This window comes from Achroia grisella, unplaced genomic scaffold (genome assembly GCF_030625045.1).
Source record: "Achroia grisella isolate CSIRO2021 unplaced genomic scaffold, CSIRO_AGI_Agris_v1 utg308, whole genome shotgun sequence".
Taxonomy (NCBI): Eukaryota; Metazoa; Arthropoda; class Insecta; order Lepidoptera; family Pyralidae; genus Achroia; species Achroia grisella.
The window spans coordinates 2233643-2260488 of NW_026712791.1; the positions used below are offsets into that span (position 1 = coordinate 2233643).

Below are 26846 nucleotides of genomic sequence, written 5' to 3' on the forward strand. Positions count from 1 at the left end.
AAAAGAAAAAACCAAAAGTTATGTTGTTAAGAAAACATTTACCTATATTATACAATATGGTTCAGAGTTTATTACATATGGTCCCAAAATTATCGCAGTTGTGTGAACCGCGCAATTGGTGTTATTTATACATGTACGTATATACGTAGATCATGAAAAACCCTGGAACTTACATGCTATTCCACTTCAAGATTGAGATAATGACTTTCATAATATATGAGCTGTATGAAATTTTTAAAGAAGAAACAAGTGTCAAGTTTAAAGGCAGTAAGAAAAGTATTATACCTCATAATTTATCCATAAAATGCAAAAGAGAGTCAAATATCTATACAAAAGTACACACTTTATGTAAGACTACATTCTGCATATTAAGTAACAGTGCACATTACAAATCCGTCTCTGTTGTCCGAATGTTTTTCATAAAACATTCAACACACATCATTACTGACACAAACAACAAACATGTGAAAAGTTAGGTTTTATATACAACATGCTTTTTGGCACTATTTAAGACTTTTGTCTGAAAACAATAAATCTATTGTATCAAAATATATATCCTTACTGACGTAAGCAAGAATATACATACTTTTTGCAATTTTTTATATAAAATATAATTCTTCTTATCTGGTAATTTTAGGATGCATAAGATAAATGTATGTATGAGTGCTATTGACAATCTTCTTCAAAATAGCTCGGGTCCTTATACCATCCTTTTAACCACCATCTTTTTAGTACAATACAGCAATAATGCATATGTGATATAATATAATTTTGCTAGGTATTATACAAATGTACCTATTTCATAATGTTTTCTCTCTTTGGTATTTAGAAGGAGTTAATATAACTCAGCTAGTTATGATATTAAATAGTAGTTATTTCATTTAAGTTCATATGTTGATCTTCAGTTTATTATTATATTTAACAACAATAATCAGTAACTAATATTGGCTGCAGTAAAAAGCATTAGATTCGATTAATAATAAAATTTATTTTTATGTCAAATATTAAAATTGATTTAAAAGGTTGGATATATAAAACCTAGAAAATATTCATGAAAAAATTATATTTCATATTTCAAAAATGAAAGCGATTGTATAATTATATAACTTAGTTTTGTATAAAATGATGTGTTCGTTAATAATAAAAAAAACTATAAAAAGTGCAACCTAGCCACAATTCAGCTGCAAAAACATTCTGTTTTACTGCAATCAATGAAGATTATAATTTTTCGGTGTTTTTATGTATTAGAATCATCTTGCCATTTCAAATTTTATATTACATACTCATATAACTACAATATATATTCAAGTAAACTTACTTTCTTTATTTTAATGAATTATAATATTTTATATATAAGATACATATTTATTATGTACTGACTAATCTTTATATTTTACTTATCAACTTTCTTTTTTAGAGTGACCACGAGCTATTTCATAACCATAAAATTTAAACTACTATTTAGTAATATCGCTTGCAAGGCAACTGTAAAACTAAAGATCTGTAATAGCCCCTTTAAGTTATACTAAATTACACTTCACTACAGTGGCTTCGTATAATATTTCCGTAGTTGACAGTAGTTCGTTATAAATATATGTTGTGTAAATCTCAAGACATCTTCAAAGAAATGACGACATTATTCAGACTGAGCTTCCCGTAACATTTAAAACAAAACTCATAAAACAACAAACATTCATCAAACGACCGGCGTAAGGAAGATCCGCTGCGTCATCACCGAGTCATGTATTTCAAAACTCTAATACCTAAATGAACACATGAAATACAATCCGTCGCAACGCGAACGTTTGTCGGAGCGCCCGAACGGAACGGCGACATAAAACTAATATTAAATAATTACAATTCTTAAACGTAAAATAAACTCAATAATATACATAATTACATTATATATTCGAAAAAAAAAATGTAACAAAAATCGGCACAATCAACATACGAGGAAGGCCCGACTAAGATCGCCGCTCTAGAATGACTCGACGACTGTCGAGCCGACTCTATTTACATAAAATACAATCGCTCATTCTCTCGCGTCGGCAGTGTTCCGATAAAAAAAATTACGCTAATGAGCGCGGTCAGCGCTCGTGTTGGCGCAGCAAAAGATTTAAATCGTTAGATGTACTTTGTCACCCAAACACTGTGGCACTGTCCATGAATGTGCATGTTCAGTGTTCTAACGAAACTCGTCACGCGCACACTTATGGATTCCACAGGAACGGGACTGAAAAAAACGTGTCATCTACTCGTACAACTATCGTCTCTCGTCTACGATCGCCTTACTTAATTCAAGTTTTTTTCTTTTGACGGAAGAATACAAACTAGTATGTATTACAAATCATCTCAGAATGCTTAGTCAACTCTCTGAATGCATACGATGTTACTTTAAAACTTGTCAAGGTAATCACTGCGATCGTAAACCGACGACGTGACGTCACCGCACAAACGGCGAGCGAGTCCGCAACGGGGAGCGAGCACACGTACGATTGAAACCTTCTGCGCAGCATGTACTAGGAGCAGCGCCGGTGCGCGAACCGGCAGACGTCGCAGCGCTAGCTGCGCGCGCGTCACATCGCCGGCCGCTCCCAGTCGACGGCGGCGGGCGGCGGCGCGCCGCTCCACGCGCCCCAGCGCTCGCGCCGGAAGAACCGCTTTTTAAAGTGGTGCGCGGCCAGCGGCGACGGCGACCGCCCGCCCGCGCCCGCGCCCTCCCCCGCGCACGGCCCCGCCCCCGCGCCCGCCCGCGCGCCGCCCGCGCCCGCCGCCGCCGCGCGCGCCGCCTCGCCGTGCCCGATGCCCGAGTCGGGCGACGTGTTGCACGCCTCGTCCGACCGCCGTCGCTTGTCTTCCATGGCGGTCGATGCGAACGATATAATCTGATCGAACCGAAATGCGATTCTGTCCTGCCATTTGCTCTCGTCGACCTCTTCGCCGCCTTCTCCTTCTGTGGATGAGGAGGTTTACAATATTAATAGGAAGTTTACATAGTAGAAACTTGTAGGAAAAGACACGGTCGGTAGGGTTTAAAGAATATTATAAAATTACCTGGTCAATAAAGTCTGTCAAGTATATCGATAACAGAGTGCATGATATCTTATCAAAAACATAAAAAATGTGACGTAACGTTAACATAAACTGTCACGGTTGCAACATACCTGGAGGGCGGCCACCGTCAGGCAATTCGTCGACGAGAGGCGTGGACGTGTTAGAATGCGGATCGAGCGGCGGAGTGCGACGTCGCATACTCTCTTCGGACTCACCACCACTGCCGGCACTCCCGTTGCGTCCACGCCAATAATCTGATGCGAGTACTCGCGCCTGTAGACATGCTGCTAAACCTGTTCGATAACACACTTTATGTATTAACTAGCTGTTCCCGCGACATCGGCCGCGTGGAATTTAACATTATTTTTCTAAAATAAAAGTAGTCTAAGTTACATCAGCTACCTGCTAAAAAAAAGTCTTGTCAAAATCTGTCTAGCCATTTCAGAGATTAACCGGAACAAACAGACCGACAGACAGACAAAAATGGTAAAAAATGTTATTTTGGTGTTTGTACCGTATTTATATTCATATGTTACATATTACTACATGAGTAAAAAACGGTTATTTCAATATTACCAACAGACACTCCAATTTTATTTATATGTTTAGATGTATATATAGATTACAATACTTGATTTCCACATTGGGCACTGTAAATATTTTATTTCTTAATCATTTTTACCTATAGGTTTGCTGGTGCTGTACAATTTAGTTCAAATTCCCATGAAAAATCTATGTACTTACTGGAACATCTTGTGCCAAGTTTAATATTTTGAAATGAATAAATTTTGTATATATCAGTCAAACACATTGACCGCCTAGAGAATAGACCGAATATGATCAGTATGTTCTCTGCTTTCACTGTCGATTGAAGAAAGAACATACTTAAATGTTATTATCGCGAATATCGCGAAAAAAATGTGAATGTCTATTTAATGTTCATTAAAACCTATCAGCTGTTTAATTTATCATGTTACAATACAATTATATAATAGGCCGATATTCTAAAAGTTGCGAATTCTATTGATCAAATTAATTTTCGAGGAAAAAACATAACTTAAATTGAGATTACACATATTATAAATAATTGTGAATTGTGTTTAACAGTCTCTACTATGTATATAGTTTATACTACTAGTCTCTACCTGTAATATAATATATACCTTCAAGTGGGGGTTGATGAGGCGTGCGGTCGGGTTCGTGATAGCGGGCGCTCATATTGACAGTTGCATTGATGATACTTTGGTTGGAGATCTCGAGCGTCCGTTCTATCTCCCCATTAACAAGGTCGCCAATAGTGCGAGCGCCAGGTGCTGCCAATCGCTCCTGTGACAAATGTCGTCGCAGCGCCAACTTCGCCGGTGACACCTGTTACAGTTGTTGATTTACCAACTCGCTTTATAAATTTAATATAGTGAATAATAATAATATGATAGTAAATTTTGTTTAACAAAATATTAGACATTTTTTACACAGTACAGTCGCTATTATAAACATTTTAAGTAACATTGTGGTTAATAATGAGATGTTCAGTGTGGTGGTAGCAAGGATTCTACAATACTTTGTTAATATTTATTATAAAATCGTAAAAAAATATTAAATTACGAATATACGGTGAAGTTGTGAAAAATATTAATATTACAGAAGAGCTGTTACACTGCCAACTATCTTAATTAGGAAGTGCGTCATTACAAACCATATCAATTTCAAACATAAAAAAAGAAAGTAAATTTTAAGACACTATGTTAACGAATCAATTTTGCTTTAAATTTAAAGTTGTTATAGTTAAATTATACTTTAATACTTTAACCTTATTATAAATTTATTAAACGTAACATGTTCGAAACTCAAACATCATATCTTGTAAAATTGATTTTACCCTTCAATCGAAACGGCTTATAAAGCCAGCTGGTCGGCAGCGGTCGACACTTCGTCACATGAATGTGCGTACCTGCGTGTAGTCGGGCTGATGCACGTGCGCGGGGTGGTGGCGCATGTCGGGGGGCAGCCGCGGCGGCTCGCGGCGCTCGTACGCGAAGCGGTCGCGGCGCGAGTCTCGGCTGGCGCGCGGCTGCGGGCCCGCCGCGCCACCGCCGCCCGACCGCGCCCCGTGGGCCCCGTGGGCGGCGTGGGTCGCGTGGGTCGCGTGGGTCGCGTGGGTCGCGTGGGTCGAGTGGGGCGAGTGGGTCGCGTGCGTCGGATGCGTCGCGTACGACCCATGCGCCGCGCCCGCAGCCCGCACGTAACCGTTGCTGTAGGCGTGGCTCGGCGCCGGCTGCCGCGTCGCCTTGCGGTGCTCCTGGTCCTCGTTGAGCACCGACGTGATGATGCTCTTGAGCCGGTCCTCGAAGTTGATCACCTTCGGCGATTCCTGCACCTTGGCGACGACGTTGAGCGGCTTCTGCGGCTTGACGGGCGAGTGGCGGCGCGCGAGCGGCGGCGGGTGCGCGGGCCGCGCGGCGTGCGGCTGCGCGCGGTGCACGGGCGCGGCCGGCCGCTGCGGCCGGTGCGCCTCCGAGTGCCGGTCGGGCTCCCGAGCGTATCCGTTTACGATCACGTTCGGCTTAGAGATCTTCCCGGCTTCGATCTGTCGACCGGTCTCTAGGATCTTTTGCGCCAGTATTTCCGGATTCTGCTCTTCGATCTTTCCCACGTCCGGCACGTCGGGCCACTCCTGGGACCTCGAACGATGTTCCCTGGATTTTCTCGGTTTCGAGTTGACCGTGTGAGGTTTAACGGTGGCCACCGGCACACAGGAGGGGATCACTTTTTGTTGCTCACCAGCTCTTTCCATTTGGCCGATTTCATTTTGAAGCAGGCCCACCTGTGCATGTAATCTTTTTCTATGTGCCAATGTGGCCGATATTTCTTTTAATATACAATCGTGTGCAATATTCTGAGTGATTTCTACGTCCGCAGGTATGTGACCTAATTGTCGATATTTCTCAGTTATTTCAAATGTTCTTTGTTTAACAAGCATAGCCTGTTCAGCTTCAATATTGTTTACCTAAAAAGTTATTTAAAATTTTATTACGGTTTTACTCATATACATACAATAATAAAATTGTGATATTGCATCAGTATATATAACGGTAGAGTATTGACGAAAAATACAGTATTTTATATGAACATATAGATTTCGAGTGATATTAGTAACCTTTGCCTTCTGTATACTTATAAAAATAATATATAAATACTAAATACCTGTGCCTGCAGTTTGCTTGCTTTACTTTGCAATTCTTTATGTCTTCCTACAATCTCCTTAGCTTTTGCCAACAAATCCACTGTGTTATTTGCATGTATACCTAATTCGCTCATGCGCGCTTTTAACAAGGCGACACTGTCGCTAATTAGTACGTTGATCTGTTTATCTAATTGTGACGCTCTTGATTTCAATTTTTGATTTCTTTCCTGTTAAAAAAAATTTAAGAAAAAATAAGTTATAGAATAAAAAATATTATTATGGTAAATATCTACTACTACATAATGTCTATAATTATAGAATATAGTTTATTGGATCGTCTTAGGATATTCTTTAGGATACTTAGTAACATGGAGAGACTTTAAAGATTTTTAATACTTTCAAGCATTCATTAACATTCCACTTTGCTGCATGAGTACTTTTAACTTTTTGTAATATTGACATATTAGAAAAAAAGAATTCGAATTGAAATTTAATAAAACTTCAAGAATTCATTCACTTGTGCTAATGTAATACAGTTTGTAATTAAAAAAGAAATACTCATGGACATCTATTTTAAAAACAGAGCAATCAAAGTAGATGTTATATTATTATGCATATGGGGTAGTAATTAATAGAAATACTTCAAATTTTTTTCTTAGTATATTATATCCATACATTTTATACACAGACAACACCAAGACGAATACAAACAGACCACATTTCTATATATATTTGGACTGCATCAAACAGACTGTTAATGTATTAATCACATTTACAATAAACTTTGATTGAACAATCTATACATTATTTTTTTATTATAATTCATCTTTAGATTATTATTTATTTACCTTCTCTTTATCTATTTGGTGTCGAATTTCAAGAGCGTATTCAGGTGAGTTCATACGATTAATGAAAGCAAGATATTGATCTCTGAACATGTCGAGCAGTAACTGTAAGCTGTACGGCGTGTGCGGTGAGCGTGGTATATCTAGTTCTGAGTGCAGCCGGTCTGCGGGCTGCAGTTGTACGCCCAGCGCAGATAGACGCTGTTCTACGCACCCAGGAGGCGGTACAGTCACCTGTTGTTACAAAAAATACATCTATGTAAATGTATGAAAAATGGAGCTTTCAAAGAAACTAGTATTATGTTAATTCATTACCAACAACATGACATATGACTAATTCATGTTTTCAATGAAAAACAAAGCAAATAGTTACTCATTGGCTGCAAACTTATTAACCACACACAAATTATTGCTTTCTTATAGTTTATAATAATGAAATATTAGGTTCAAATAGATATTTTTGATCAAGGTCTAAGTTACTTTATAAACAAAATATACTCCCTTATATATTATTTGTTAATAACAATGTATTAGATGATATAGGTATATATTAATATATCGAACATGGGTTAACTTGAGTTACACGCTAAATTTTGAGTCTGGGGGAAAGGGGATTGTTAGTAATGTGTATACTATATAGACTAATAACCGCATTGCTAGTCATGTACGATGTTAAGTTGCCCTCCACATGGTTCTCCCTGAAAACCATAGTAATAAATCCATGGCGAATTTACCACGATAGGCTAACTGATCTGACCTCATACTCATCATTCTACTGGTACCCCGCCAGCGTACACCGTTAACGCAGGCGCGTGCATAATTCCATAATAATTTGTACATATAAATAAAATTGGAGTGTCTGTTTTTAATATTGAAATAACCGTTTTTTACTATACGCATATGAATATAATCACGGAACATACGCCAAAATAACATTTTCTAAAATTTTTTTTCTGTCTGTCTGTTTGTTCCGGCTAATCTCTGCAATGGCCGGACCGATTTTGACGGGACCTTTTTTAGCAGGTAGCTGATGTAATAGGGAGTAACTTAGGCCACTATTATTTTAGAAAAATAAAGTTAAATTCCACGCGGACGAAGTCGCGGGAAAAACTAGTCCATAATTTTATTATGCACCGCTGGTCTAAATTGTTAAACTACAGATAAGTAACAAAAGACTATTTTGCATTAGAAGAAATTACTTCAAACATCAACACGCACATAAAAATCATCGTATAAAGGGCGCCATTACACTTGAAAGAATTACATTTCATGTAACATATAAACACTGTCATCAAATTACAGATGAGGGTAGTATACGTAATGCACTATCAGTGTATATACGATTTTGTCGTCCTAAACAAAGTTAATTATGACTGAAAGCCAATAATCAGTCATACCCTATTTCATTGTGCGTAAAAAACGTAGTACACTTACGGCGCCATTGCGTAATGTCGACGCAAGTGTTGTGGAGTGCAGTAAGTCGAGCCCGGCAATCAAAGGTGTTGGACCGCGACGACGTTTGGCTCGGGCGGCTCGTCTACGGGCGCCACCTACACTTGCACTACGTTTGCTCGTCGACCGTCTGCTGCGATCTACAAACAAAAATATTCTTTGAAATTCACTACCTTCAAGTCAGGTCTTCTACATGGAAGACAGAAAAACAATTGCCACGCAATTCTTTACTCTTACTAATATTTGTTATGTATTTCTATGATTTCTTCAGATATGCACATCTCGGTCTCAAAGACGGGTCTATCTCGTAGTGATAAGACATAATGACCCGCAAATCAGGAACAGGTCAAGTTGACAATTTTCACCTGATTCAAAATTTCTAGATGGTTAAGAAACTTGTGTTATGAAGCTTTCACTAAGCTTCTCATATCACAACTGTATAAACATTTAGATATTATGGATCGGGGCGAAATAAGTGACTAAAAAGCCTAGAGACCTAATATAAATCATAAGTTTTATTACTATGAGATAGACCGGTTTTTGTATAACATAGTTATAACCAGTTTCATCTAACACATATTTTAAGTCTAAGTATTAAGTCATCGTTGTTAGGCATAGGAAAGTGAAAAACTTGATTTTTGACGAACAGAAATCGTGATCAGCTCGACCTTTTGAAACTAATTTCAACAGTCGACATTTTAATTAACATGTCGTTACCTTGCCATGTACTCTTCAATTATATAAAAACTAAACGATACTGTACTGTAAACGGTTTACTTCCAATTGTAAAAGCAACAAACTTGAATCTGAAGAGGAGGCCCATGGTGCACCCCATTCTCGCGGCGCAGGTTCGGGTCCTGGTGGTGCATCGTCAGTACCACTTGACTCTTCGTCGGTTTCATCGCTGGAGCGGCGCGCCACACGTCGCTTCGCTACTGCTGCACGTGCTCTTGTTCTCCCATTCTCACCCCTATCAAAAAAAATATTACATTGCGAATTCAAACATTGTGAGGCATCATTACATCATAACTGTCTAAATAGTTATATTTACACAGTTTAGCTGTACGATAAATATGAGAGATTATTTAACAAAGTATGTATAATGCAATGATCTTATTGATTATGAGACAATAGGTATTTTTATTCCACGCATTTAGAACTACAAAATTGTGGATAAGTCAATGAAACATAATCAATGACGATTGTTTATGTATTATAGTGAGATGATTGTTTACCTGACGGGTCTCGCTCGAGTTACTTTTCTTCTGCGCTCAGGCAGCGAGCCGGTGCTGTGGTTACTATTGCCGTTGAGCAGGTCAGGCGTGGGTTGCCGCGTTGGCGGGGCACTCAAATGCCGTTTACTGCTTCCTTCGCCTTCCTCACAACCGTTGTGCGCGCCCTGATAAATTTAACACCAATTAATACTACATTTATACACCACAGTAAAATTTAGTATTGCATTTCATGTTTATAACAATGGCAAGCAAAGGTAAAAATATATTAGCTATACTAAAGCAGAGATGTAATATCAAAAAGATTTTATAAGGAATTTTATTATATCTTAAATGCTATGAATTTAAAAATAGAGAAATAGCCAAGCATACGTCTTGTCACTGATCAATAGATAATTATAGGTGTTATTTTGAATGAATATGAGTAACATTACTAGTTGATAAATAAATACATTTATATGTATATACTTATGTACATAATACAATTACTATGTAACATATACAAGAATATTTAACAACAATGAATATTTATGACAAAACATAATACCATATAATATATAAAATCTATATAATAGTAAGATGATGTGATTGGAAACAGACCCTTTTGCTGACCTTGAGTTTCGGGTTTTTCAGTCTTTGAAAGTATCTCTCCAATTTGGTCCTATCTATAATATGTAAATAATAAGATACGGGCTTCCCAGTCCATGAGACAGATCCTTTCAAGGGTGACATTTCACTGACGTGCATGATGGTCCCGATGTCGCTTAAGTTTCTGTCAGTTATTCTGAAGTTTAGAGGACAAAAACTTTTTGATGACACAATCTTTGCACCATCTTTCAAGTCAGCAAACCGTTCTTTCAACTGATGATCTACATGTGGACCGAATGCGAAGTTATTAACAAAAACGATAGTGGCAGCGTTGATTTTTTCTCTATGTTCATCCAACAAAAAATCGCCTTTTATTAATTTATATTCTCCGTATTTCTTGCCATACCATCTCATCCACATTCTAAAGTGAAAGTCCATACTCTGAAAATAAAATTGTAGAGCAATATAAAAATATGTATAGCAATAATAATTAATTATGTATTATAATAACGATCATATATCAAAATTTATGTGTAACATATATGTACCTCAGCGTATTTGCTAGGAACTTCTGCTTTTTCAACACCAAGGCAAACGCGGCACGGTGTGGCGGCTGCCATCTGCAATACAACTTGGCCTACTCCAGAGCCCAAGTCTACAAAAACATCTTCTGCTGTTATATCTATCTGATCAATCATTTGGCTTATTAACTCATATGACGTCTCTCCATATACCTGGAAAACATACAATACAACATGAAAAATAACCAATCCTAATTTCCTTAATTACATACACTTATAATCAAATGCTTATAATGTAGCAGTACTTAGACTGCATGGTTCTCACCTCTGGTGAAAATGGTTCATATTGATTGAGCTTATCAGGATCAGAGACAGCTTGATTGTATGTTTGTTGCAAGATATGCTTTAACAATCCTCTCGATGGATATTTGTTTAAACGTTGTGTCGGTAATGAAGTGCCTTTTTCCTGTAAAAAAACAATTATAAATTTAAAAATCACACAAATTTAAATTGTAGCGATGTTGTAACGCGGGAATCATTGTAATATATAAAGTTAATTAAGAATAGTATACAACAACAGCATTATTAAATATATCAAAATTGGTACCACTAATACGAATACACAATAACATTCGAGGAGTGTTTTACACAATAATATTTTGCTCAATAAAATAATACACGAGGTAAAATAAACAAATTTCTTTTTGTTTACTTTTGCCTATCAAGTACACTATATATAAATTGATTTATGAAAACGTGTTTGAATGTACACAAATTTGACCAAAACCGGCACAGAATAAAAATTATATTATCTCTATAATTTTTGTAGCCTTGACATTGCCGGCATGGTGAAATGACCGATCAATACAAGCGCTACGTCATTTAAGAGCAATGTTGATAGCCTTGAATGAGATCAACAAATCAAGGTTTGCAGTATAGATAGGAAGTTACAAATATACTATATACCTACTAGATCTAAACAATCAGACAGGTCGTTACCGCCACTATACATAGACAAGATTAAAAAACATGTGACCATATCACGCGTTGATCATATTGGTGCAAACAAACTCACTACACAACTAGAAGTAACGGTATATCGACTAGATTTATGGTTACTATAAAATAATAGTACTCACAGTAGAATTAGTACATATACAATAGCTGTTAATGCCTAGAAATATAGCAAAAATCGAAGGGTGGGTACGGTACGGTAAGGGTGGATGGGTAACTTATGTGAAGTGAGAAAATAAAGGAATGTCATCTATAATGTGTTTTTCATTGAGTATGAACTAATGATTTAGTAAATTATCTTTGATTATAACCGGTAAATACCGACAAAGTACGAGTTACATACGAGTAGCTTCTGGGAACCCTAAACAAGTAATTTAATAGATCTTTTCGGCTACAATACTTTTTCACCTTTTTCATTTTACGAATTCTTTTATCTTTTAATATAATTTAAGCCATTATACCAGTCCTAATCAACCTTCAAACTCCAACTCATATTGGTCGATCCACCACGAAATCTACTTATTAAAACGTATCCAAAGTAGAATATTATTGTAAATTACCATTTGGTAATTTACAATAATATAATTATACAATATCCAATGTTGGTTATTATATAATTATATCATATAAAGATATTAACAGTTTTTTAATAAAAGAATATGTTCAATGTGTGTGTTTGTGGTATATGCTACTAAACATTATATATAATGAAAAACAGAAGACGATTCATAATAATAGTAAATCATTCACTCAGTTAATTGATTTCAATATAATTTTAGAAAAAATAAATTGTTTCACCTTAGGATAGAGTATTAAAAATACGAAAATACGACATTATAGTTTGTAAAAAATAAAGTCGGAGGTCAGGTGCATGCGACGAACACGTGCAATGAACATCTGCTGCCGACGACTAGTTCTTTTAAACATTTTTATTCGGAATTTGAACCAATTATAGTTACACTTTATAACTAAATATTATCAAAAATGAAGTAGTTTTTCAAATTTTATTGTAAATATAATGCTCATTTTATCTATAACCAATGGAAAACTCACATAGAGCCATCTAATCCCTAGTTAAGTAATAGAGCTTGAATAATGGGCAGGTACCTACTAAGCAACTGATAAAAATACTTAATATATATATTTTCTGTAAATAAAATACATACGGACATATATATATATATATATATATATATGTATATATAATATAGTACTTTTCAATATATTTAACAACCAGACCAATACAATCACAGTTATGAATAATGTTGGCATCGTGCGACGAGTCGAACCCGCGACCATCGGAAGTAAAATTATAAAACCTTTACCGATTGGTTAATGTTTGTATAACTTGTATCTACGTTTAATTCGTTATGTAGAGATGTATAAGCTGCTATATTTAGCGGGAACTGGAAAATCAATAACGACCTCTATAAGGTGGCGGTGGCCGCCGTGGCCGGCTATTGCGACACACGTGACGTATACCTAGTCACTAGTGGCGTACCATCTCGTTTTAATAAACGTACAAACACAAACACAAAAACCACACTCTATACAATTTAAATTAATTGCCAATTCATAGATTATTTTTCCTTTATATACACTATGTGATATTCAATCACATAGTGTTTTAATTATCCATACTATTTGGCAAATAAGTAAAATAACTACATAGTATATAATAAACATCCCTGTTAAAACAGAATGTTATATTGCATATTTTTTTATGTCATTATCATAAATTATAATTAACATCATCTAAAAACTAAAACTATACAAAGAAAGAACAGCGTTATTATTTATAGGGCACAATTGTAATGGCTAAATATTATCTACTATTGTTGAAATTCTAACAATGATCTCTTTTTCAAACTGCCAGTATTGCTGATCGACCTCAATCCAATAAGACTACAACATATACAACCACATAATATTACGTTATATTTATATAACGATATCAACCATACATATATCACAAAATTAAAAACATTCACTTTTGAGTCGATTATATTACATATATTTAAGTAATTGAAATACAATAATGAATATAAATCATCAGTCTGTGTGTGTACACAGCACCCCAATTTCTCAGTAACATAATAATGCGTAGGTAACTGGGTTAGGGGAAGATGCGTGACAAATCGATATCAAACACGGAGTACATGCAGAGAGGAAAGCGTCACAGCGCTTAGTTACTCACGAAACCTAGTGAGTAACTAAGTGCTGTGACAGTTAATTCTAAAGTTTATTTATACGAGATTAATGCTTGTCAGTTATCATAAACATTCTATAAAAATTGTTTCGATAATAGTTACTTCAAGTAAGTATTGATGTAAATGTGATGAACTCTTTAGATTTCCCTCAAATTGAACAATATTCATACAACAACAACATATTGCCTTTGCAGTGTTTCCAATGTTACACTGCATTTAGATAAAGCACTAAACATTCGCAATTTATCCGTATGATTCTGAAAGATAAAATAAATTTAAAAAAAAGGTTCCTTTTATGTTGTTGTCTTCTCACATTTTAGTTAAGACACGTGGGAATTTACGGTGCGCCCAAGAAAGGCCATTGTAAAATTTATGGTGCTTCAAAAATAATAATATTTCAGGAAAATTCACACAGCGTCATCTAGTCACAAGCTAAGTAGAGCTTGTGTTATGGGTACTGGACAACAGATATAAATACATAGATACAATTCTTGTGCCTAAAGTTTATATATTGTCTAAAAATAAAATATATTAACAAGAATAAGCGATTTTATTATTTATCGTAGAATACTATAGTGGATAGAATGTTTCACTAATGAGCGTAAAAAGTTATGACGTTAGTTTAATCTGGATCCCTTAAATGTCAAAACGTTCTGGCTATGGAGTGTTACTCTAGAGTAATAATAATCCAACGTGCATTAGTTGCATACCACGGATGTTAGGTGTTGATGGATTAAAATAAACGAGCTGCTGTTTCTAGCAAGATGTTCAAACAAGTCTAGTGGCGGAGTCATATTTCACACATACGTCTCCAAGACAAGATGATTTACATGCATGACGATGCCAAAGGAGCAATGAAATAAACGGTTGGGATAGCTTCCGGGTAGGCGAGTTTTGATGCAATCTCATCATGCTGATCATCACGATCACACTAATATCATAATATAATCTCATTTATTAACACATTAATTCGGTATATTCTGTTATTGTCAGATGTACCTACGTCAACCAGGAGAAACTTGGGTAATACTCGTAATATTGTATCCAGGTATTATGGATTTTTTCTGACTCACATAGCATACGCTAATATAAAACACACGTTGCGTCACTGACTATAGATATGTAATCTAACCATGTTTTGTGAAAATTAGAAAGCGGCCCTTCACGATAATTTGCTGCAATACTGGTACCAACTAGCACTCACCTTCATTCATTGTAATACAATCGTGTGTTCTATGATACAAACACATTTTTAAAAGTACCAATAGTATTAATCTTCCGTAGTCTGAGTACAATATGTTACGAATCTAATTATTATTTCTCAAACTGAGAACCGGATAAGTGTTTGAGTAAAAAAAAGGATCTATGTTTGAGCACAGATCAACTCTGGCGCAGCCAAAAAAAAGGTCATTAACTCTACGTAAGACATTCGCGTTCCCTCTATATTACGGTCATCGCCCCCACATGCGGCCATAACGAACGACTATTAGTCTGCCGACTATTAGGTACCTAGTATCATACTGAAGTCAATTTCGGTAATCTTAGCATTGTTCTATTTTGCCCATATTTACATTTATGGTAGTAAAACAACACATTTTCAAAAACCATAAAGTCTAATATACCTACTACAAATACATGGTACAAGTATGAGTAGGACGAGAAGGAGTTCGTTCAAGGTTCCTACATAAACCTACCAGCTTCTAAGCCTATTCAGCGGAGGGAAAGGGGATTGTTAGTAATGTAGATTGATGATCTTATTGCTAGCAATGTACCATGTCAGGTCGACCTCCACGCGGTTCCCCCTGGAAACCATCGTGATAAATTCTTAGTGAATTTTTCACGATGGGCTAACTGGTCTGATCTCATGCTCATCTTATCATCCTCCACTGATGCCCCGCCAGTGTAAACCGTTAGCGCAGGCGGGTGCACCAATCCATTATCATTAAAAAAAAAAGCCTATTCAGCAGCATAATCATACCACAGGACACACATAATATGAAAAGATGTTATACACAATGATAATGACAATATGCCCTGGAATTATCTGATAGAAAACTGTAACATTAACATTAAACTGTAACTTAAACAACACCATAGAGATTGTAATATACACCGCCAATAGTAACCTTCATACGTTTGTTCTCGTTCTTTTATATTGTAACTCAATACTCGATATTTTATTGTATTGCTATATTTCAACCAGAGTGGCATATTTTATTAATTTACATGACGTGTATATTGCTCTTTTCAACGACGGTGCCTAAGAATATGCGATGCTTGAGTACTAAGTAAGACTTATATAACGCATTACGATTAGGCAAAGTATGTGCATACCAATTAGTATGACATACTCGTGATAAAACGTTCCATATATCTTTTTTGACTAAGCTAACGTGCGTCTATATATTTGATTTATTACCAAATCTATAGATGCACGTTCGCAAAATCAGTACCATTGATACATCAACAAAGATACTGATGAAAAAATATTGAAGAAGACAAAAATAGATGTTTATTTTTTAAATAGTTTCATGCCAAAACGACGCCAATGTAATCAGAACTGTGAGTATTACAGGTAGGACACCTGTAATAGTCACCTGGATATGATATATTATCATCATAAAAAATAATATTTGATGAGATGCAAATGCAAACAACGTATTTATAAATAGATCCACACGCGGCGTCTGTGGAGTGTGGCGGACATCGATCGTTGCGTCCTCGCCGCCATCTTGGCCCTCATGTCTCCCTCCTGCAGTTTGCGCCCCACGCTCCGCTATTGCCCCTCACTGCCCCACATTCTCCGTATCGTTTCGTATTCGCACATGTTACTTTACTTCAGCAGACTAATGTTAGACGCTGAATTGTTCATTGTAATATTATTTAATCAAACTAGTCTCTTCAACAAACGCCTGACGGAAAGTATTACCGAGAAAACTATATTAAAAGGGAATGAGTGAGCAGTTACTTTGAAGACAGATTTAGACTAGACATTTATGGCTCAGTATAGAGCGCAAAGAGCAAATGTAGGTACATTGTAATTGTACATATACATTATAAGTGCGATTTTTCGTGGGTTAGTCGATCGATTGCCTTCCTATCCTTTTGGTATATCAGAAAAGGAGGACCTAAGAAAATGTGAGTGAAAATGGAAAATTTTTTGGTATGTCAATTAAACACAGGTCGTACAGTAAAACATTAATTCATATTAAAATGTTCACTCAGCAGGGTCCTTAATGAAAACACTACATGCCAAGTGCCAATTGTGTAAAAATATCTTCAAGGAGAAAACGTCTTTCCGTGTTTTAGTAGGTTAATATTACTGAACATGTTTATTCGTAAAAAATTTTTTTTATTGGTATTGAATCACGCTTGAAATATTTTTTTAATACTAAAAAGGTATGTGTTTATTATTATTTATTATTAAATCAAAGCTAAATCTGGTACCGATACATTTTTAGTTCTCTACTTTAAAATCCAATATAGCAATCCACATAATTCGTATTTTGAATGCTATGCGGGAGCAATATAATTTAGGAAGCAGTATATTGGCAGTGTATGTCAACTTCGGTTATTACGAGATATTACGGAATATAAAAAGATTTTTGATTTTAAAGAATAAACGGGGCCAAATTCTATAAAAGCTTTTTAGAATTCCGACAACGATAAAATGGAACAAATCATATTTTACATTACCAATTGTGAAAAAACCCAATTTTAAAAACATTTTTTTATTTTTATCGTCACAGGGTTTACGTATTACGGTAATAAGATAAGACCAGGTTATAATATAATATAAAAAATAAGAGGAGATTAATCATATTTCTATTCATATTATATTGCCTCATAAAGTGGAATTAATTGTATTTATACAAGTAATTATAAATATATCATTAATAAAAACTCAGCGGCAATACGACTTCTAAGACAACCTAACTAATAAAATTTTGTATAAAATGGAAGTGTTGTCACTGTATACGGACGTAATTTAATTAAATGTATATGAAATACAAAACAACGACTGAAAGTGGTTATTGTCACCTAACCTACATTTCAAATGCATTACGATTTATTGGCCTCATTATTTACACGACCTGTGCAACCCACCGGAACGGCGGAATTCATTAATAACCTGCAACAAACAACTAATCGAACTGTTTTACCTGTGTTCATTGTAATATTTTTCTGACTCTCTCAACTCGAGAGAGAGAACTCTCAAATAACATTCTAAGCATAAGAAGATAAGTATAGTAATAATCGTTAGAAACTCTCGATACTGGCATTACCTAATAATATGAATATAATTATACCTACGTGGGTATTTATTGTACTTAGGTAACTCTAACTAGTTACCTAAGTACAATAAATACCCACGTACGTTTTGGGCTTTAAGAATATAAGTGATCTTAAATTCTATTTGTTTTGACCTCGGTAACAAACTACAGCGTCCCTATATGAATTGTCATTTTTTATGTTTGAATAATGGGTAATTAAAATACGGTAATTCAGAGCAGGGGCTAGAGTTGGCGCTATGTTCATCTAAATAAAAATACCACAATAGTTAACCCCGTATAAGAAAAGAAAATTGGTCGCAAATGTTAAAAAAATACAGCAGCATATAGAACCTCCTCTTAGTTTTAAAGCAAACAATTTATTTATTTCCCGGTATGTATAAGTGTTTATAAACCGAAATATGAATATAGTGAGTAGAGATGAGTTCGGTAGAAGGGCGTTGGGTGGTAGTAGGAGTCATCGGATCGCTCTGGAATAAACTTCTGTGTGAAGGTCAGGGCGCGAGTGACGCATGGTATTCACGGTCGATTGCCTAATTATGTCACGTTCCTGTTTTCATAATAGTAGAAGGGATGCAGCCAATGTTGTATGGTAATAATACTTTTTAAATGTATAATGGTTTTTTTAAATGCGACGGGATGTAATATGACGGAAAATCTACTGCATGGCTATTTGACGAATCTATGCAAATAAATGAAATAGAATTGTCTGTTTGTAATTTCAAATAAACAGTTTTACACTAATTACATATGAAACGGTACTGATATAAAAAAAATCATACATATTTGTCTGTCCGTCTGATTGACTAGCTAATCTCTGAAATGTCTGAACCGATTTTGACAGGACGTTCACTCGCCGATAACTAATCTTATAAGACAGAACGACGGAGTCATGGGTAACCAGCTTGTCTTAAGTAAATATCTTATTTACTACATACACCTCTTTTTTTATTTTTTTTTAATATTACATAAACGTACTTAAAAATGGTTATTTTTTGCAACATCAAAACAACTAACTGCAACTGAAATCTATTGTATTGTGAAATATGGATCCGACCTATTTGGCCAATAGTTCCATGTTAATAATAAGATTCAGATTTCGGCGCCGAAATTAACGTCAGTTACTGACCTTGTATCAATACGGCATAATGCCAATTAACAGTTATTCATTATCGCCGTCATGAAATTTTTTTACAAAAAATATGGCATTATATCGCAAAAATCCATCTAAGAAATCCAATCTAAAGAAAAAAAATCACATCACATTAGTTATATTTTAGAAACAGCTAAAAAGCTTTTATATGTTAAATATTAGTAACATCTATCTTCTTCTATTACATAATCTAACGAGACTGAACTAGAATAGTGCCATTATATTTAAATAGTTCCTATGGCCATCTTCCAACTCCGTCATGAGACCAGCAATATTGCAATTGTATCGGAATTACAAAAGTATCCAAAATTTTGTTAGGCATCCCAACCATATTAAAAAAAAAAGAATTGGTACGAAATACATATATATTAAGGAAGTGAAATAAAAACTTATAAAAACATCCAACTGACTTATTTGTTTTGCTCATGATCATTTATTTTATTCTACTGCAGAGTCAATGAACTCACAATACTCGTCTTGTCCATTAATAAACGTATTAAGCAATCACGCGACTCTGACGTAGATTTATAAATAAGGTATCGAAGTAGTTTTCGATATTTGGAAGCAGTTGTATCTAAATATATTATTATGATTATAGTGACTTATGAAGTAAAAACCAGTAAACCGCGAGTCACATTCGTGGACTCTTATGGTTCCGTTTTTAGTTTTTATTATAATGAAAATAAAATTGTAAACTGACAATGTTCTCAGGCGTTCGAACGGGTTGGACTCCTAAGAACTTTAACTAATAATTTGGTTGTAGTACCTATGTAAATGGTTGTCAGATTAAGGATTACATACCTTAAAAAAACTAAATTATACAAAAAATATATCTAATGTTTATATATATGTAGTAGATCTTAGCATGTTGGTACGTCAAAATCTGGTACGGAATGTATAAACTTTATAAATATTTATTTATTTATTTGCTTTGAAGATTACATTGTTCTTAGGAATATGTACACAATTCCATATTCAGCTCCATTTTGAGCACGCAAATTTAATACAATGTGAATATTTAATTACAAATTTAACAAATAATAATAATTAATATTAATCATAATGATTCCCTATATATAATAAAATGACAAAAGGAAATGTATGTTTTAATATTGAGTCAGTTAATTAAATTATTCATAATAATAATAATTAAGAACCGTAAAAAAAAAAATATTTTGCACACGAATATAGGAAAGAAGTAGTCTTTGACCCGAGTATCTTGTTTTATATTTATTTATTTATTTATTTATTTATAAACTCTTTATTGCACCAATCGAATTAATACATAAGAATTAGACAGAAAAGAGATATGGAAGTACAAAAGGCGGTCTTATCGCTAGAAGCAATCTCTTCCAGACAACCTTTAGGTAGAGAAAATATAACAAAAGTGGTAAGTGGCGCATGAATAGAATGGAAGAATATATATATAAAGGTAATAATAGGGATAGGATAATAATACCAATAAATATTAGAAAATAACACACATTATATATACTATATATAAAATATATACATACATATATAAATATATAAATACAAGTACAAAACAACAATGTCATATGCAAAGAAACAAGACACATAGCAAGAAGGAATACAGGGAGATTTAAGTGGGAAGGTAATGGGATTTAACCGAGCTCTTAAAAATGGGTAGTGATTGTGCGCTACGAATGGAGTAAGGTATAGAATTCCAAAGGCGAACAGCATGGACTGAGAAGGATTTACTGTAGAATGAGGAACTATGTGAAGGAGTTTTAAGGAGGAGATTTGATGCACTACGCAACCCATGGTTTTGTGCCTCTCCGAGAAATGAAAATCTTTCTTTAAGATAGTTAGGAGTAACAGGATTAAAAAGAATGTGAAGTAAAGAGAGAGTATATGCCAGTCACGGCGAAGGCGAACAGGGAGCCACTTGAGCTGTGAACGATAATGTGAAACGTGGTCATATTTGCGTAGTCCAAATATATATGAGATTCTTTTATTATAAACCATGATTATTTTCATAAATTCGGTTTGTTAACCAAATTGGTTAATCGTGGCAAATAAAAATAAATGAAACAGTATGATGACGAAAACAATAAACTATCTATTTCCGAGTTTGCCATGGTCTAACTTAGTAGTTCTTTGTTAGTCAGGCTATTAGATCAAAATTAGATTTAAACCTTCACTAACTAGACTTACTTTATCCAGACAATTAACAGACCTTAAATAAAACAAACAATCGGCTACTCTTCTTGTACAGATAAAAAAATCAACTCATAATAGAGTACTAGAAATGTCAAACATTTTTAAATTAAATGTAATACCATTACATTCAATACAACAAGCTGAAAATCCATCTGATGGTAAGTAGTAACCGTTGCCTATATATATGGCGGAGTTAACACCATACGCTATTTTCTACCAGACAACCATAGGTAGTGCAGAGAATAATTGTTATGAGATTTAGGTGTTTATACCTCTTATCGTGTAATTTCACGGCCCTTCAACCGAAACACAGCAAGTTGCTTGCCAGAATCATACGCACGCAGACGACTTCATAGTCTACCTCGTTTAACACATTTTGAATGCGAGTCGTTAACGAATCTTACTTTTATAAGATTCGACCTTAGTAAGATTAAAATAATAAAACAGTGAAAGAAATAAAAGAGTATTTACCAGAGCCACAACAGAATCGATGACGCGGTTGAAACGGTCGCAAAGAGCTCTCATGCTTTCGTAGGAGTGGGTGTCGTAGTCGCACAGGATGTTGTTTTCGAGTGCAGCCTTCATCTCTGGTAAGTCGTCGCACACCCACCTGGATAATATTACATACTGTATAACAAACATCTTAAAATATGCGTGTGTATTTATATACATATTACTATTATTATGGTACATGGTGTATTATATTATAGTGTGTTTATAATATGAAGTAAAATGGAACTCTTATGGTAATATTTTGTTCCTGTGTCGGCCTATTTTACATCACGATTACAGAACCAAATAATGCTATCCATTTCTTTGAAATATGTTTAGATGTTAGTAGTCTAATTACAATGGGAATGAAAATAAAATAATAAAAACATGTTCTAAATTATTATTATTTCTTATTGGATTGATGTTAATCTGACAGCATATTGCAGGTTTATAGAGATCTTTAGGCAGTGTGGTAACAACGTAATAGAATGTTTAAAATCACAGACAGTAGACACAGTAAATAATAATACTGTTACTTTATACCTATAAGGAAAAAAATTAAGGATCGTAGGTTGCATTGTATTATTTTCTGCTACTAGTTTAAACTGCATACAACGAAAATAAAAAGAGGGCAGTTTCAAGGCTATCAATAAGATGCTCGGTCGATATGAGGTCGCAATGTTAGAACTGGCGAAACCCACCACACAGAGAATTTGCTAACCTGCCAAACTGGTTCCTGTTTTATTTCCGACGTGTGGGAACAATAATAATAATTAAATGTTATAATGCAGAGCTCTATTGTATAATAATATTAATAGTTATAATACCATAAATAGCAACAAAATTCCATTACCATACCAGTAATGGAATTGGAATTGGATTAGAATAAATATTTATTTGGAATATTTTTGTTAATACGACAATTAGAAACTAGTATGTGTTTGTGCAATAAAACAATCAAACAAAACTTTTCCATTCTCACGAAGACACCAGCTATAACATATGTATGTACCTGGCTTTATAAGAACAGTCAAAGTAACAACTTTCTCATTCTGTTATTTTATATTTACATGTTTCCCTTCTAAGTCGTATGTCCTTCGAAGTTCTTAAAATGGATGCAAACTACTGACTGACTTAATTAAAAAGACAAAAACATTTACTAATATACAAATGATGATTTATCAAAGTATTTAATTGATCTTAATATTGAGTAACTCACCGTATGGTTTCCACTATCTCCAAGGCCCCATCGTGTTTGTCCTGAAACAACAAACATAAACATAGAACAAAATTCAACTAAATAATGGTATATATAATACAAGTGTCTCAGAATCATGTTGATGTTAATAGCTAAATGTATGCATACTAGCTGTCTATCCATGCGAAACTGTTATGTTGTCATCTGACCCCTAAGAATTATTTTTCTATACTGCAGTCATAAATACTTTTGTACACCAACACTCCACAAGAAATACAATGGTAAAAACACAAAATATGTATTGTTTTTTGTTTAAATTTTCTTATGTAAGACATGCACAGGCAAGTAACAAAGGATAGGCAAAGTAATGTAAGATAGTTTACTAAGAAAGATGTGATGTACATATTTCTACTGTTTTTGTACTGACTATTAACTGGCATTTTGCAAATAGTAAATATTACGTAAAGTAAACACCAAAATAATTATTTATGAATATAGGTCATTTTATTATACCTATCTATATCATCAGTATTCATGTATATCATTACAGATTATGTTTTATGGTATTTGGAAAGTGGATGTAGGACTATTTAAATGAACTTTATAAAGTTTGGCACAAAATTTGGCAAATAATGGCACTGTTATTTAAGAAATAAATCAATTTTTCTCAACTGAAGTAACTAGCCGAATTGGATGGTAGGAATAGTGATAAAAAATATGATGAGCACAAGAGTCTGACAGGTCGTATTAGCCCACATCCCAGTACAGGTAATTATGCCTAATTTGTACCTGCTAAAAAACTTCTATAATATATAGGCATTATGAAAGCAAGTAGATGTCAGCTGCGGTTCCTAGGATGGGTAGAGGAACAGGTACCTCCCTAACCTTTCAACTTTATTTGTTGCAAAAACAGACCTCATGCACTATAATTTTAAAGTTTATTTCAATTGTTATTTATGAAAATTATTTTAACAGGTTGCACAAAATGTAGACAGCACTATTTAGTTATTCTTGCTTTTAATGATATACTTTTTGTAAAAAATTACCTTATGCATTACAGCTATCAGTTTTATTTAGCAAATTACATTAACAAATGTTTTCATCCTGTGCTCAATAGATGGCTTTGTAGAAAAACAAATGACACAATTAAGTTAAACCATAGTTCAATAATTTATATTTTGTAGAATTCCATGCATTAAACAGCAGACAACCTGTTAAAATAAATTTCCTAAATAACAACAGAATCTGAGGTTATATTAGCAGAACTATTTAGTTAAAAAATATCACTAATTACAGCTGACTTTCATTAGGCCCTATAGTACAATTATCTTAACTATTATAGAAGTTTTTGGTTTGAAATTATTATTTAACCATTTGTTCATTTTCATTATATATAGCATTAGCCTCTAACATATGTTTCCTATGGACATCAATGATACTAAATTATAGAAAATAAGTCACATTACAAACAAATATAATTATATAAAACTCCTTTACATTTTTAAAAGTAACAGTTAGTTACTAATTAAATTCTAAATGTCATCTTTATAACTCACTTGAAAGTGTATGCACCATAGAATGTGTGCACATTAACTATGACTACAAAGTTAGTACTAGTACAGAGGTTATCCTATGTGCTCACAAAATTGCAAGGGTTGTCACAAAATCACACTTTAATTAAACTATCTTTAACAAAATACTAAAAAGGAGGATAACCTACAAAATAATGAACTACCAAACAAATATAATGTAAAAAATACTAGGTCACACAATAAATTTCTTCAGCTACAAAAAGCTCTGAGGTCTCAAAAAATAAAATTAGTTAAGTACTTTAATTAGTGTAGTGTACTAAGCTAAGAAGCATATTGCCATCAACTTTTAATATGGTAACAATTCAATAAGAAACTCAATAGACATCTTTAATTATAGGTAATTTTTCATTAATATATAATAATTTTGAAGTAACTCTTAATACCTCCATTACCTATAAATTATTTTAAGGTTTATCACACCACCTTACTACTGATTGCAGATACAATAGAAACTTTGTATTCATTAGTATGATTGTTAGTATTGCTCTGGATGACTTCCATGTACCTATATTATATTGTGTTAAATATAAAAAAATAATAGCTTAGTTTAGGACTTCATGGTGTTGTGTGAAGGGTCCTGGTTATTATAATTACCATTACAATAAAATATTTATTTAATTATTATTTGAATATCACTAAAACTGTCTTGTATTGTTTGCTTTTAATTACAATTCTTCTTTTTATTTCATATTTATTTATTTCCCAGCCTAAGAAAAATATTGATGTTTAGTGTAAAAGACCTAAAAATAAATAAAGTTAGTCAAATAAACTGAAACAAGTTTATTTGGACACACAAGATTTTTTTTTTGTAAAATAAACAACAATTACTTCTTTTTAAAATTATATATATCAAGAAATAAATGAAAAGAACAAGAAAGTTGGTTAACAAGAATACTTGTCAAAAATGTATAATCAAGCAACTTTTAAGGTTTATGTATAATACAATAAAAATAGGGAATGTTTTTAATTGTATTAAAAATATATGAATTTATCATTATACTTATTTCTACAATTAATGTTATTTTCTTATTTATAACACAATTATTAATCATATATTTCCATTTACATTCTTCATTGTGTAGACAAAACTTTTAATAAAATAAACTACAATGAATGACGAGTGAAAACTACGCAACAGTGTGTACATATCTAAAAAAAGCCGACACCTTGACAAAACACGAGGTCAATACACTCTTTATTGTAACCCATGTGATATGAAGAATAGCCTAATAATAATGTTATTCATAAACATTGCATAAAATTTTACAATGCTATAAAACAATTTTATTTATAAGGAATAATAACATGAAGTTTAACAAAAACAAACTTCATGTGAACATACCTTTTAAGAATCGTTGTGGACAGGACATTTGAGATTAGATATTTTAGACTTGTCTAACATGGATAGACAACCAGGCATTTCTTGACAACAGTGATATAAATGAGAGACAATTACATTCTGTCATGATCATTGATAAAGAACAACAACTAAGAAAGTAGGTGTAAGAAGAAAACAAACGACTTCCTTACCGAGCCATGACCCGAAGTAAGGGGCCATGTATAAACAACAGGTTCGGCGCCTGCTGGAGAATGCAGGCGTAAATCCAATGCCATGATAAGAAAACCACTGCATTAAAGCACAAGCTTTTCACTTAAACACTAAAATTATCACTATAAACATTAGGTATTAACATATTTTCACTGCACTTTCACACACACACACAATACGAACAACCGGGCGCCATGTTGAAATTATTTCCAAATTCCCATCATGGCCGCCTAAACGTGTGTTTTTTTTAATTGTACCTTAAGCAGAGACAAATAATTTTGCCATT

The 26846-nt window shown here is 34.0% G+C and overlaps 1 protein-coding gene across 1 annotated transcript; it reads right to left on the minus strand.

Annotated features, from left to right (window-relative positions):
- LOC131843449 (histone-lysine N-methyltransferase, H3 lysine-79 specific) lies at positions 1–26746 on the minus strand. The gene is made up of 15 exons (XM_059192093.1): positions 26542–26746; positions 23441–23481; positions 22201–22339; positions 11202–11342; positions 10904–11089; positions 10368–10796; positions 9771–9934; positions 9336–9505; positions 8518–8675; positions 7087–7317; positions 6259–6465; positions 5006–6061; positions 4218–4422; positions 3165–3347; positions 1–2953 (listed from the first exon to the last, which is right to left on the minus strand). The coding sequence occupies exons 1-15, from the start codon at positions 26623–26625 to the stop codon at positions 2577–2579; spliced, it is 3771 nt and encodes a 1256-aa protein (XP_059048076.1). The 5' UTR covers positions 26626–26746; the 3' UTR covers positions 1–2576.
- Positions 26747–26846: the final 100 nt, after the last annotated feature.